This window comes from Epinephelus moara, chromosome 20 (assembly GCF_006386435.1).
Source record: "Epinephelus moara isolate mb chromosome 20, YSFRI_EMoa_1.0, whole genome shotgun sequence".
Taxonomy (NCBI): Eukaryota; Metazoa; Chordata; class Actinopteri; order Perciformes; family Serranidae; genus Epinephelus; species Epinephelus moara.
The window spans coordinates 19,856,091-19,870,911 of NC_065525.1; the positions used below are offsets into that span (position 1 = coordinate 19,856,091).

The window sequence follows — 14,821 nt, forward strand, 5'->3', positions numbered from 1 at the left end:
TTAACAGTATATTACATATAAAATGGAGATGGGAAACTGAAATGCATACAGACATACCACAGGACAAATGGGAGGGAGTATGTACTGGTGCACACATAGTAACCTGTTCAGATACTTGAAGGGACTTAAGATGGAAGGTGGCAATGAGATTTTTTCGGGGACCAGAAATAGTGGCTAAAATGGGCTCAACATACTCAAATAAATGTCGGAGAAACTGTGGTACACACATTGTTAACCATACCAACATATTTTGGACATGCACTAAGTTAAGTACATTTTGGGAAGAGATTTCTGATGCACTTACAAAAATATTTCTCCAAAATTTCACAAAAGATTCAAGGACAGCAATATTAGGTCTAAAAGCAAAGAAATACCTTCTGCAAATGTTGACAACAGCAGCACTTAAAAGCATTACAATCAAGTGGCTACAACCTGACCCCCGACATATAATATGTGGACTGAAAAGGTATGGGAAATTTACCAGATGGAACAGATAGTGTACTCCTCCCTACTTTATTAAAAGTTGGGGCCCAGCTGTTGCCTGCTAACATAGATCAAAATCCGCCTATATATTTTTTATCTGCCCTACCTGACTGACCTCTTGATGCATACACATACACATACACTCATGCCATTGTACATACATACACACACACACACACACACACACACACACAACTCTCCTCCCTAACCTTTTACCTTTTCTTTTACTTGTATTCTTTAGTCTTTTTTTGTGAAACATTCCTTTTTTCTAATTTATACCTTTTGTTTTATTTCAAAAGTTAATACTATATTTAACTTTAATACTTTAAGCTGGGATGTGTTTGGTTTAATTTAACTTACTGTTGCCTATAAGCCACATAGGCACAGCTGTAAAAAATAGGAAAAAAACAGCATGGAAATTCTGAAAATGAGTGTAATAGGGTTGCTAGAATTGAAATAAAAAAAAAAAGAAAGTTGACATCAGTCCAAATGTCAAAGTATCCAATTCCGTGGGCAAGATACTGAACCCCAACTTGTGTGTGTATGTTTAACTGAGTAGCAGGTGTCACCTTGTATGGTAGCCTTGGCCGCCAGTGTCTGAATGGGTGAATGTGACATGTAGTGTAAAAGCACTTCGAGTGGTCGGTCCATTTACATTTCATTACTCTGCCATCCACTTGACTTAAAACCACTTTTAAAATGGTGTAGTATGGTAATAGTTGTTGTTATTGTTATATATCTTCCTCCTCCATAAACTGTGGAAACACAGATCTATAGATCAAAGCTTAGGCTGTCTCCCTGCATTACAGACAATACCAGCACAGCTTCTCCTTAGTCGTCAGACAGGAAAGCCCTCAGGACACTGTGCGAGGGATGGAACAAATAGTGTGTTGCTCAAGCGGATCACAGACCTAGGCCACGTTGAGACCTTCTTCTTGTCTCGTGATTGCTTCTTTGTGTGGTTGTGTTTGTCTAATCTGTGTCCCAGACCTCAGGGTGGTGCTTGTACTGTATATCTCCGTGCACTCATTAGTTCTCCATCACTGGCTTGGTCTTCTGGAAGTTATCGATCAGACCTTGTTTTTCTCAAGAGTGGGTTTTCGCACATATACTTAAAATATTCTACAAGTAAAAAGATCAGCTTACATTAGGTTTATGACACTGAATGTCAGTTTTCCTAAGGCGATGTTATATAAGTAGGTTGTGAGTTGAATGTGCTAATTCTCAATCATATGCATTAATTGGCTGTATAAATGAAACACTATATTCTACAGTAAATGGCCTTATCCAGATAATCATCTGATTCATCTATCGGTTGTAATTTCGCTCTGATAATAATGTGCTGTGCAGTGGGCAGCAGTGCAACGAGGTCAGTCGTGTGCAGTTATAAATGTAATGAAATGAGATAAATGTTAATTAGTCTGGGGTCGCTCGAATAAGGTTAATGGCTTCATTCTCTGAGGCAAAGTTTTCAACTAGGTTAGGAGCTTCACTGCCCTCAGTAGCTGCAACGAACCCGTTCTCATTCAGACCACGTGCTCTATACTGTAAGAGCATGTAATCAAGAAATCAAGCGTTCACTCCTAGAAACAACTCTGACAGCAACAAAGCAAAAGGGGGGAAAAAGGGATTGAAAAGAATTTACATACTTAGAAAAAGAGGTTGGTCCTTCAGAGTTTGCCAGGCATTGTGCAGGGAATACACAAGTTTAGACATGCTTCACTTGAGTGCTCTTGACACAAAAGTGGATTCAGTTTAAGCTTCATCACCTTCAGCGAAAATTCAGCAAAGGATGCATTCATCACTGACAATAATAATGCACAACAGCATCTGCTTAAACTGCTTCAGAAGTTAAGTGTCTCTTCTTTAGTTTCACTCCATCTACGAACGTTCCCTCTGCGGCATTAGGAGCACTCTAAGTTGGCGTTTAAACATTATTTGAATAGCTCAATGCCTTTCGTTTAATTAGAATACAGTGTAATGTTTGTTGAAGCAATGCAACAGATCCTTCACACCAGATGGTTCTGTCTATTACATGTCTAATTTGTTTATGTCACAATCATTGTATTAAAGACAGACATGAAAGCATTGTTAAGATGCTTATCTGGGACATTAGGTGGAATAATGCTTTAACTGCGAGAATGTACGGAGAGTCACTGCCTGGTTGTGTCTTCCATATTCAAACAAAGCAGTGAAAGTTTTATGTGCTTTCAAACTTCACATTCTTCTTTGCATTGTGGCCTTTTGTCCTCCTGCAAACTGTTTTTAGGTCACTGAATATAGATCTTTTGTTAAACTCCAGTGTGAAGATTTTCAGAAACAGTTTTCAGTGTTGACGTGTCAACAAATAAAAACCTGAGTTCTTGGTTTGAGGAATCAGTGTATGTGCAATTATCTCCTTTGTGAGGCATCACAAATGAGGCGACATTTCGTGCAGTGGCTGAAGTGACAGAAATAGCGCTGGCTCTAATCTTGCCAACAGGACTTTACACATAAATGTACAGTTACTCCTCCACTATATTGAGGAACAGAGGCGTCGGAATGTAACACAAAGGTCACTGCTCCAGGCTTCTGATTGGCCAACAGCTTCCTATTCTTTGCGATACGTTCTTATCACCTGACTAGGCTTTTGGTTTTTTTTTAAAAGTGGGAATATTTTTGATTGATTAAAGTTACGAAGTGCCAGCCTTTATCAGATTTTGTCTCACAGCTTGGATATGAAATGCTCAGTTATCAATACACAATGTGAGATGTGCCAAATATATATTTGGCAATCTGGACAAATCTGAACAAATATCAAATGCTACGGGTGTCTTTAATCATCCTCACTACTGTCAATCATGTTCACGGAGCAAAAAATACGCAGATATAAGCCTGACAGAAGAACAGAAAAATGCTGAGTGCACCAGTCACATTAACTGGCGAGTGGACAGACATTAAATGATTTGCTGTTGTGCGCCTTTTGGCAAGCGTGTTTGGAAGCGTGTGTCTTTTTTTTTTTTTTCAACTTCAGAAACCAAACTATAAAATGACATTTACTATTTGTGGTATTAGCATTTACTGTCACCCACCCCGACCAATCCTGTGCATACCCCAGCAGCCTCCAGGACTTCAAAGGCGCTTTCTCTCTGGCACACTGTACAGCAGCCACTTTCCTTCAGCATCTCAGGGATGAAATAAATTAGATTTGCTTCACATCTCTGCCTCTCTCTCTAGTTATTGGTTTTGGAACACAGCTGGGGCCTTGTTTTTTTCACGTCCACTGTCTGTGGGACATTGCAACAGTTTCTGAAATTAGAACATTCGTAACAACACAATAGCATGTGAAGATAACTTGGTAAACTATGAATTTTCTCTGTGTGTGTTTTTGTGTGTGTGGGTGCCCCAGGTCCTGTGGGCGGAGCAGCAAGTGGTGAAAAAAAGGAAGAAGAGGGATATCTACGAAGACCCAACCGACCCTGATTTCCCCAAGCAGTGGTACCTGGTGTGTGATTGTCTCTTATCTTTACAGCCTCAACCTAATGAGTCTGTCATTATATGCAAAAATGAAATTGAAAATGTTCAGACATTCATTATATGTGTATTATTCATAAAGTAGCACACACTGTGTACTTTGCAGTAGCATTTTAAAGTTGCATCTGTGTGACATAACCAACAAATAAATTAGTAGGTAGGCGCACAGCCAGAAGAATATATATGGATTTTTTTTTTTTTGTATTCAATTCAGAATGCCTTTTAAGATTTTGAAGCCTGTGAGAAAACTGTCTTCTGCATTCATATGTGTTCTTAGCAAATTGTTGTCTTGGACATTTTTCAGTTTCTACTCTGCAATTATTTCTAATTAAACGTTGAAGGCCTCCTCATTCAGCCCCGTCTGACACAGCACAGCACTCAGCTCTGCAGACGCTTGTAAGGATACCTGATTTAAAGATGTATTCATTATCGCAGTGGCAGAAGTTATTAATTCCCTCATGGTCAGTCAGATAAGCATAAATTGAATTGCTGTCTTTTGGACTAACCCTGATGGATTTAGTCGCATCATCATCTTCACCACCAACACAAGGTTTCCACAGTCAAAGGTGTGATACTATGCATCCCAAGACGCTGGGTTGAATGGAAAATGAAATGTCAGGAGAGATCGACTGCTGAACTGTATCACCTGTGAAACATTGATAGCAAATGGCCCTGACTCTGTGTCTGTTTCGTTATTCACAGCTTTTCGTCGGGGATGCTTCAATTTGCCTTAATCTCCCCTTTTTCCTTCTTTATATGCACAAAACCTGTGTCACTGCAACGGATTAATGACAACAGTGACTATCCCAGACATTAATCACCAGTGAATAGAAGTTGTGAAACCACCTCTGCCATTCAGCATTAGACCTCTAATCTTCTCAGGACTTAAACCTTTTTTTTTACCCTCCTATATAAAGTATTCTGCACAGTTTAAAAACCAAACAAAGGCGGTTCAGCTTAAGGCATATGCCACCAGTGCTGAAGTTTTGTTTTGGTAGTACAACCAGTTTAATGTATTTAGAGGGCTTTTGTGTTGGTTTATTCTGGTGCAGTTTGTAGCAAACATTCACTTAAAATATGTACTGAATGGTGTTGGTGCCAGTTCAAAGCCTACATCCAAGAATTTACTTACCTAAGCATCCAGGCGTCCTCACAGAAGTGCACATGCAGGAGTCGTACCCTGTGGAGGAAAATCAGCAGGAAACAGAGGAGGGGGGCGAAGAAGGTCGTCTGTGATGTCTTTTCCATTCCTACTCGTGTTTATCTATAACCATCTCCTTCACCTCCAGCGCTCACTTCTCCTCATACTTCTTCTCACCGTACAAATTTTTCTGTTATCCATCCAAATCACACTTTACCACTCCGAATCCCCCCTGCTTGTCTCCCACCCCCTCCTGTCAACGCTCGCAGACTGCTATTTCTTCTGTGGGAGAGGCAAATGCTCTTACCAAGATTTCTGACCTGCAACAGGTTGTCAGTCTTTTTTCTGACAGCTTAACTACAGGAGGATGCTCACACTGGGCAGCTCAGCCTGAGGCAGGCGCGTCGGGGTGATGCATTAAAATTGGATTTTAAGTGTCCATGAACCACCTCTGATCTGCCTATTTTATGTGTTGGTGTTTATTTTTGTAGTGAGCATTTGTGTTTTTAATATAACATTCTGCAGCAAGTATAAAAGGTCTCTGGGGATGATTTAAGCCGTCCTGACACCCATAGACCTTTTCTGTCGGTCTGTCTGGGACGTGTCAGTCACAGCAGATTGACAGCTGAACAAAACCCTTGTGTCTTTTGCAGTCCAACCCAACACATCAAGACCTGAATACTGAAACAGCATGGGCTCAAGGCTACACAGGAAGAGGTGTAGTGGTGACTATCCTGGATGACGGCATTGAGAAAGACCACCCTGACCTCATCAGCAATTATGTAAGTCAAAGATACAAACAAGTATAAAGCAGTTGACACACCTCGTAAGGCTTAATCCAATGTTAATCTCAAACGCAATTTTGGCTTCCCACAATTAAATTAACATGATTGACTGCAGTATTTAGATGGCATGGAAGATGTCTTATTTATTTTAAGTTAGCCTTTATTTTGGTTACAAGATTATTCGTATTTTGCTACTAGCAGATGCATTGAATTCAGGTGAAGAAGAACCTTGTGTTAAAGATCCAGCGTGTAAGATTCCTTGTTAGAATTCCTTCAGTGTTCATCGTCCAGGAGGTTTTTACCGGGAGCCAAATTATCCACCGAGGTCTCTTCCTCTCCAAAACAAACAGACCAGGTGACTGAAACTGGTAAAAACACTGAATAAAACAGTTTCTCATTAAAAATCAATGTTTCTCGAACGCTGTTTGGCATGTCAGAGATAGGCCGCTAGCCTAGCACCTCCTGATCTGTGCTCACCCTTTCCCTCCAATAAATTAAGATCCAGATGTTCAGGTTTTTTAGCAGGAGCAGAATTATCTGCACATGTTGTTTTTTCATCTCCAAATAAAATGGACCCAGTGATTTTAAGTGGTAAAAACACTGAATAAAGCAGTTTATCTATCTAGAGTCAGTGTTCAGTTTGTCCATTCTGTAGCGGTGCAGCATGGTAGTCTCCATAGAGACATGTAGATGTAAACAGCTCATACTAAGATAATGAAAACACAGCTATTCTTATTCTCAGGTGATTATACACTAAAGAGAACATACATATATTAAATTCAATTCCTGCCAGTGTGTCCCCTAAAATCCTACACACTGGACCTTTGAGTCTTATTATGTAAAGATTTTTTAATTAGCAGGAATGTAAGCAGTGCTTTGTTTATTTAATTTTGAGTAAAAAATACATATATATTTATAGCTGATTTATATTTTGCTCGTAGGAGGTGTACTGTGAATAAGGACCAGTGTAAATTTGATGCAAATATTTGTACTTTAGTAGGAATGTGGCACAACATGGAGGTAAAAGCAGTGTTCTGTTTATTTAAATGTGAAAGTGCAGTAAAAATATTTTCCCCCCAAATCAATAAATAATCTTCAGAAGAAATCGTGATATTAATAATGATTGAAATAATCGTGTTTATCCTTTTGGTCATAATTGTGCAGCCTCCGCACCTCCACAGATTGTTAGAGAAAAATGAAAACAAGTTAAATAAGAGCTTGAAAATAAAACGATATGACTGGAGTCCTAACTTTTCATGTTTTTCCTAGGACCCTGCAGCCAGCTATGATGTTAATGATGGAGACGCTGACCCCCAGCCAAGATACACGCAGCGAAATGAGAACAGGTAATTTGGCAAAAGCAGCAATCTGGCAACACCACAACTAGGAATAGATCTTAATTGCTCCAAAATAAGCTTTCAATCTTTATGGAAATTTGGCACACAGGAGCAGACTTGAGTCATTTTATTGTGAGAGTGGGCAAGTGTATTCGTACTGAGAAATAATTTGGACAGGGATCTTCCAGGTTATTTTTTGACAGCCCTTGTTGTTTTTGACTCGTCACTCGCTTCCTATAAATGTTAGTTGACAGGGAATGACACTGGTGAGAAAGCACCAAGTCTATACAGCTTTTGGTCCAGTGCTTTTGGCTGATGCATTTAGGAACCAATTATATAAAGTTTGAAAGCACTGGTGCAGCCATTCTGCAAAGTCTTGAAAGATTGTTCCCCTTTTTTTTCCTTTTTTTTTTTTTTTTGCTTCAGTACACAAGCCAAGCCTCTGTAGCCACATCTCAAGGTCCAGCCTGTGCAGCCCACAGCCACTTATTTGTTGCTAATACAATACTTGCCCTCAGTGATTTATGCTCTTCCCTTCCAGTCTTTGTTGATCGCATTAAATCGTGTTTGCCCCAATTTAATGATGGAACACTAAAGCTCCGGCAAGGGCGAATCCTAAACCTTCATCTCCTCCCTTCTCCCCGTTTCTCCAAACACCGTGGTCTTCTGCCTTAGTCCAATCCCCCTGGAGCAGATGAGAAGCTACATCCCGCCTCTGAAAAGCACAGCAGGATTTGTCTGAAATCTCTCTCTTTTCTGGGACTACTGCCACCAAGTCTTTTGTAGTTGTTTGTTGTTTGTTTCTGGTCTTTATTTGGGGTTTCAAAGCTCTTGCAGTTGGTCAGAGGGAGAAGCGAAATCAGCTTAACGAGTTTTCATGAGATTGGAGGAACTGTTGTATGAGAATAGAATCTGCGCAGATGTTCCGATTTGAACTCTGACTTTGTTTATTTCTCCAAACGCTCTCTCTCTGTTTTTCTCTCTTCATCTGAAAACATGATCTATTCATCTCCAGCATTTACTAATCTTGAGAGAGGCTGGCATCAGCAGTTTTCCGCGCAGAGGCCTTGTTTCTTGTCCTTGCCGACAGCTCGGGTAGCCATGCAGAGCGACCCCAGCCCTTTCTGTCAGTGCAAAGTAGATCCCACTCTGTCCTGCTGATGGAACAAAGCACTACTGGAGGGGATTACTCCCTGCCTCTGGTTCACTTCAACTCCCCGACTGCACCATGCTATTACTTCAGAAAGACACACATACATAATAAAAACAGAGAGTGCATAGATTTGCACTTGCACACACTCTACTACCCATGACAGTGGAATTGCCAAAGCAATTATCTCGGACTGGATCGATTTATGGGCATGGAATGAAAAGCAAGGGTGTGTCTGTGTCTACAGCGTGGAGCTGCGGTGTTTGGAGTGACCTGTGGACAAATTATATCCAATGAGTTATGTAAATCACCACAGAGTAATACAGGCCGACAGTGAGTAATGCTCACAACCCCCTCACAATGAGATTATATGAATATATTCATAGGACAACAAAAAGCAAAGGAGAGTCGGAGGCGGGCATTTTCCATCGCCACGGAGGCAAGTTCATTTGTACTGATGACACGCAAGGCTGATTTTTGAATTCTCATCTCCGTGTTTATGCTTGGAAATGCTCTGTAGTCTTGAGTGGGCAGCTTTGGCAGATAGTGTTGAAGGGGATGCAGGCGAAGTTGAAGGAAGGTTGAAGGCTGGCCAAGCAGGTAATCCGTTTGTGCTTCATCATGTCAATGTTTGTCTTTTTTTCTACACTTTTCCTCCACTTTTCCTCCATTATGTCAGTGTGATGTGGACGTAGAGGGTGAAGGCGAGAGCAGAGGATAGCAGGATTGATTTCACCTCCTGTCTGCAGGCTGTCATTACAGTAGAACACTCTATATATTTCTAAAGAACTCAACCAGTGACAAGAGGGCTGTGCAGTACCGTGAAAATAATACATAGATATTTCTGTATGTATCAATGCATGTGACCAGACTCTTTGAACATGTCTGAGAAAAAAACAGGTTTCATGACCAAATTTTGTTCATTTTCATGATTATAATATGATTTTGCTCAGATTTATAGCCATGATATTAAATCATCACACTCCTCGTAGTGACTAACATCCTATAGTTTTTTAATATCTTCAGAAAGTATTTATCCTCTATCCATTTTCTGGCAGATTTAAAGTCCACATTAAATGAAAAATTCATTTTCCCAGTGTCGATTCTGTATCCCTGTGTTAATTGATCATTTGTTTCTTGTTAAAGGTCAAACATAATGTCAATTAATCAGTATCAGAATGTATTTACTCTGACAGAAACCCCGTGTTTCAAATGTTAAATGACTCATCCTGCCCTCCGAGGGCGTTTACAAAAGTTTATCCAATCAAATGAGACTTTGAGTCACACCAGTCATATAAAACCACACCATTTGTGAGTTGTAATAGCTACCAGCAATATGAAGAAAGATAGGAGGAGATCTGTGTTTGTATAGCAGTTGGCAAAACCTTAGTTTTCGTGTCCAAATCAATGTGGAAGTCTAATGTTATTTTTCAATTTGTTTTCATAATTTTCTCCCTCGTCCCCCTCCTGATCCAGTGCCGAGGGAGGTGTGTGTGTGAAGCCAACAGTCTGGTCAGCGGCAGACTCAGCTGTGCTCTGTATCACGCTAAACTCTACGCCTGCCCACTTTTTAGCTGGCTAACCAAATGTGAAGGATTTAATTGGAGTCCCTCTTGTAACTGTACACCGTCAAATATCCTGTTTCACTGGGGAGTCTGTCCGAGTACAGAAGCTAAAGACCCACTAACTATTGTGTCAGTGGGTCTTTAAATAAATACAACACAATCTTATCACTGATCTAAACAATGTAATCCATAATACTTAAACATTTTTTAATTTGCGGACCTTTATAAATCAATCAAATAAAACCTTAAATATTTTGAATCATTAAAATAAGCAATACTCGCGATCCAGACTGGGTAAAAAGATGATAGACTTGATTATCCTCCCCTGCTCTAGAAGTGCCACTATATTAACATCTGATCGTATTCATTCCACATCAGAGCGGCTCACCACTGTGCAGATTTTCAGTTGACTTATTCTAATTTTGGTGAGCTCTTTGGTGTAGTGATTTAAATTTGTCTCTTTCAGGTTGTTACAGTGTCCCCGTCCCTCTAAGTTCCCCAGCGGAGAGCTATTAGCTCCTGTAGGGAACTTTTCACAGGGGTCCATTAATTGAGATCCACATGCCTGCACCGCAAGATTGTGTAGTGACAGCCGTTATTGGAAAATGATTGGCATGCTACACAGCCGCGTGTGCCCTTCAGTCCAAACCAACCCATCAGCACCAGAATACTAAAGTGGCTCAAACTCAAGGCTGGAAAGATAAAGGAAAGACATGCGGTGGCTCATCTAGTGGATGGCATTGAGAAAGACCAAGAGAAGTGTTCGCACGCTGCTCTCCCTCTATCAAACTGCTTTGTCCTTGGTGGTGTGTGGCTATTTGTTTCTCTGACCATGAAAGTGCTTCTTCAGCAGAAGTGCACTGGGTAGGAAAAAAATGGCAAATGTACCTGCATCAGTTGTGCTCAAGGGACTCATATTTTTCATTTTTTAATTTCATTAGATTCTTGATTTCTCAAAACATTAGTCAAGGTTGAGCAGGTGGCCCCTGCAAAAAGGGAGGGAGATAGACTAGCTGCTGACTTGTGCTGGGGGACTTTTTTATTAAGAATGTAAAAACAGCTATTTTTAGAGCAATAAAAAGGAAGAAAAAAGAATCTTGTGCCAATAATATAATCTCTCCACCTTGTTTTCATTTAGATTGACTCATAATCTAATTTCCTTTGGTAGGGTTGGTCATGAAAAAAGAGCCATAACATAACTACACACAGCCAGAAGGTAAAAATAGAATAAAATAAATAGAAATGCATGGAGCAGTTTGGCTTCACATAATCTTACACATTACCGTGAGATATTTGGACACAGAAGAAGATTCGGTAAGAAGAAAAAAATAGATTAAAAGTTAAGCGAGTTCAATTTATTCTCCTGACAAAATCAGGTCATCTCAGAGGTTTGATATATTGCACCATTTTTCCCAGTGTTATATGAAGATGTCCATCTTTAAGTTTAAACAGTAAGTAATTTTTTCCATCATGTAAATCTCCTATTGTCGCATCTATCCAGTTATTTATAGTCGGTCCAAAATGCATCATCCATCTTCTGGTTTGAGCTGTTTTCCCTCCTGCCAGCGATATACACATTCAATATCTGTCAATACCTTTTGCTTCCTGGGGGATATAGCCTAAATATGTGGCTAAATGGAGTGTGTATATATGTATGTGTGTCAGAGCTGAGCTGTATCGCCTGGGGTATTTTTCCAGTAATTCTGCATGTTTTAGCATTCCCAGAAAATATGATAGTGGTTCACAACTTGACAGCAACAACTCCTCCAACAATGAGAATTACCATTATCACAGTGTGCCTTCATAAGCAGCAAAATTCTTTCCCTGTATGAGATTTTCATCAATAAGACATATAAACGTTAGAAGTATTGACAAATTATTACAAAAACTGTACTTGGCAAAATAATCTTTTTGACGATTTTTAACATTTATCAGTGATTTCCTGCTGGAAAGACATTTATTCATGATTTTTCATCTTACTTATGCAACTATATTGCTTAAATCAAAATGTGACAGCCACGGACTGTGGAGGTTAAAGGTTTATGTGCTTAGCCATAAACACAACATTTTAAATGTGTCACTGTGCAGAATTTCGTGTACTTAGTTGACAGAAAATAAGTCTCAATCCACTTTGAATTCAGGCTGCAAGAGAAAATGGCAGTGGGGTTAAATACTATATGCGGGCGCTGTGTCCTTGGCCAAACCGCTGGCAGACAAGTGGCTTCTAAGGCCTGAGACGTTCCCTATTTAAGTACATGAATGCCAATGAAAATGCCCGTCCTGCGCTCTGCAAATCCACAGCCCTGCTGTTCACACGCCGCATGCATATCTATGGCTGTATAGCGGTAATAAACCTGCGTCGTCAAGGGTGCAATACAGGACAAATCAGACTGAAGGAGAGCACAAATCAAAGAGGACAGCTTCCTCCTGCGTTGTCTCCTTTAGCGCCTCTGTTACAGTGTTTGACACAGCGGGTCGCACCGTGTCACGTTGACTTTGCCGCTGACACATCTTAGAACACAACATTGTGTTGAATTGACATTCCTCAAGCATCCGTATTTATGCTCTTACGTCAAGTGTGTTTTTTGACATAAAAGATATAGTTTGTCCTTGGAGACATTTTTAAAGAGACAAACTCCAGTCCGTGCAGTATTTGTGCTGCTGAATTGAGGCAGTTGTTTCTCAATCCACCATTGTATATAAAAAATGTACTCTACTCAGCAGATAAACAAGTAAACACTGCTTTCAGTAAGTAAAGAGGGAGCGTACCTTGGTGTAAAGGAAACTTGCGTAAACCCTATTATGAGACTTCATTAGTCATTCTGAGCTTTGACAGTTTGACAAAAGTTTTCTCAGACTCTAAAGTGGTCTGTTGGCAGTGTGAATGGAGAAAGAACAATGAAACAAAAACAAAAAACCAAGAGAAGAGTAGGGAACCTGTGCACACAAAAATATTTTCTCTATTTACTCTGGCCATCACTTGCTGTAGATAAATGCCCTCCACTGTTTACACTGAGTTTATCAATTATTGTTTACAAAGCTGCCACCCTTTGTCAAGCCTGAATAATGTAACTCTGCTTCCCCCCGTCTTGTTTACTCTGCCGGGGACGGCTTGTTTATTTTCCACACAGCCAGGCAGACTTTTTGGAGGTGATGTTGGCAGGGATCTCACTCTTCAACCCGTTTCCTCCGGCTTTCTGTCGGCTCTCCCGCTATTATTTGTGCCTAAGAAAAGGACTTTGTGATTGAAAGCTGCGGTTTTGTTAATATTTTGACAAGTTAGAGCCGATGGTGATTGGAGGTTGCAGTCTGACACCTGGAGCCAGTCAATATTGCCCTGCTCAGTTGACTGGATTCTGTTGAATGGGATATTAAAGCAGTTGGGTCTGTGTGAAAATAGTCCACTTTAGACACGATAAGCGATGTCAAGCAATTTGTATTTTTTCCCCAGTAGGTTACGTTGATTGCTTTCCACCCAGTTAGGATAATTTAAACATGCTTTATTGATTGACAAACTGTATCTAGTTTGTTTACAGTAGCCCATGCCGAGTCTCTGCATCTCCTTGTTTTCATTTATGTCCTTTTCAGATACCTCATCATTGGGCAATGGTCATTTTATCCACAGTGGTGCCATTAAAATTGTTTATTTCCACTCCTACCATAGTGCTCCATATAGCAGAGTAATGAATTTTATTCAGAGTGTAGCACAGCTGTTGCCTCACAGTAAAAGAAAATACATTTCGATTTCTGGCCCCCGTCTTTTTTAGAGTTAGATTCTTTCCCTCCACGTCCACATGAGATTCCTCCCACATAAGGATATATGCGAGAGAGATGGATTGGAGATTCTAAATCGCCTATAGGCACAAATGTTCGTCACAGTCACTGTGTCAATCTACATTTGCCTGATGACGGACTGACAGCCCTCTCGAAGTCTTTGCCTGCTTTCTGCCCATTGTATTGTAAGAAAGGGACTTGTTAGTGTAAGTTGCCAGGAATTAAAATTAAAGTTTTTTTGGTTTAACCTACTATTGTGAAGTAAATGTTGATTGCATAGTTTACTGTCTCTAGAATAACATCACCATTGGTGTTTAGATTGCTTCCCTGTATGCCTTGCTTTCACTGTGCGATTCTGCCTGTTACCATGTACGATCTCAGAGGAACCATTGTCTAACCAAAACAGAAGGATAGGGCTTTTGCTTTCCCTGGTACAGTAGCTATCAAAGAGTTACCAAAGAGTATCAATAGGTACATTTACATGGACCCTAATGTTCCACTAATAATCAGACCTATAGCCCAATCACAATGAAAATGCGTCATGTTGCCACCTCAGTCTGAAGAGACTGGTCTGCTCCGGCGGAAGGAATTTTCATTCAGGTTGAGAGTGGAGGTGTAAACCTCTGATAATCTGTTCAGTAGGAAAATATTAGCATGTAAATGCTCAGTGCAGTTGTTTCTCTCTTGTTGGAATAAATATATTCTGTCTGCAAGTGTTTGCCCCATGTAGGTGTAACATTTGGGGATGTACCTTGCACACGACATGCCGCAACAGATGCTTTACGTGCCTCCCTCTGCTGATTTTGAAATGCTCATAAATTAAAATTAAGTACGTAGTACTCTGCTGGTGCTACGTTCTTATGTGAATGCTCTTTGATTTTGAAACAGTGCCCTATGTGGTGTTGTTGTTACAGGCTGCAATAGTGTGCCAGTAAACCCGGAACTCCGTTAGCACTTTTAGCACTTCCGGTTCTCTCGTCTAAAAGTCAATACGTTTTTTGAATGGGATTTTGGTAAAATGCCTCAAATAAGGTCTGTGGTTAACAAAAGCTTAAGCGAGTTTCAGGTTTTGT

At 40.2% G+C, this 14,821-nt stretch overlaps 1 protein-coding gene across 1 annotated transcript in view; it reads left to right on the plus strand.

Moving 5' to 3' along the window:
- The window catches only part of furinb (furin (paired basic amino acid cleaving enzyme) b), a 103,079-nt gene that overhangs the window by 52,265 nt on the left and 35,993 nt on the right, over positions 1 to 14,821 (plus strand). The window contains exons 4-6 of the mRNA XM_050072175.1: positions 3,872 to 3,967; positions 5,791 to 5,919; positions 7,192 to 7,268. Coding sequence (XP_049928132.1) covers positions 3,872 to 3,967; positions 5,791 to 5,919; positions 7,192 to 7,268 — 302 coding nt within the window. The remainder of the gene's footprint in view (positions 1 to 3,871; positions 3,968 to 5,790; positions 5,920 to 7,191; positions 7,269 to 14,821) is intronic.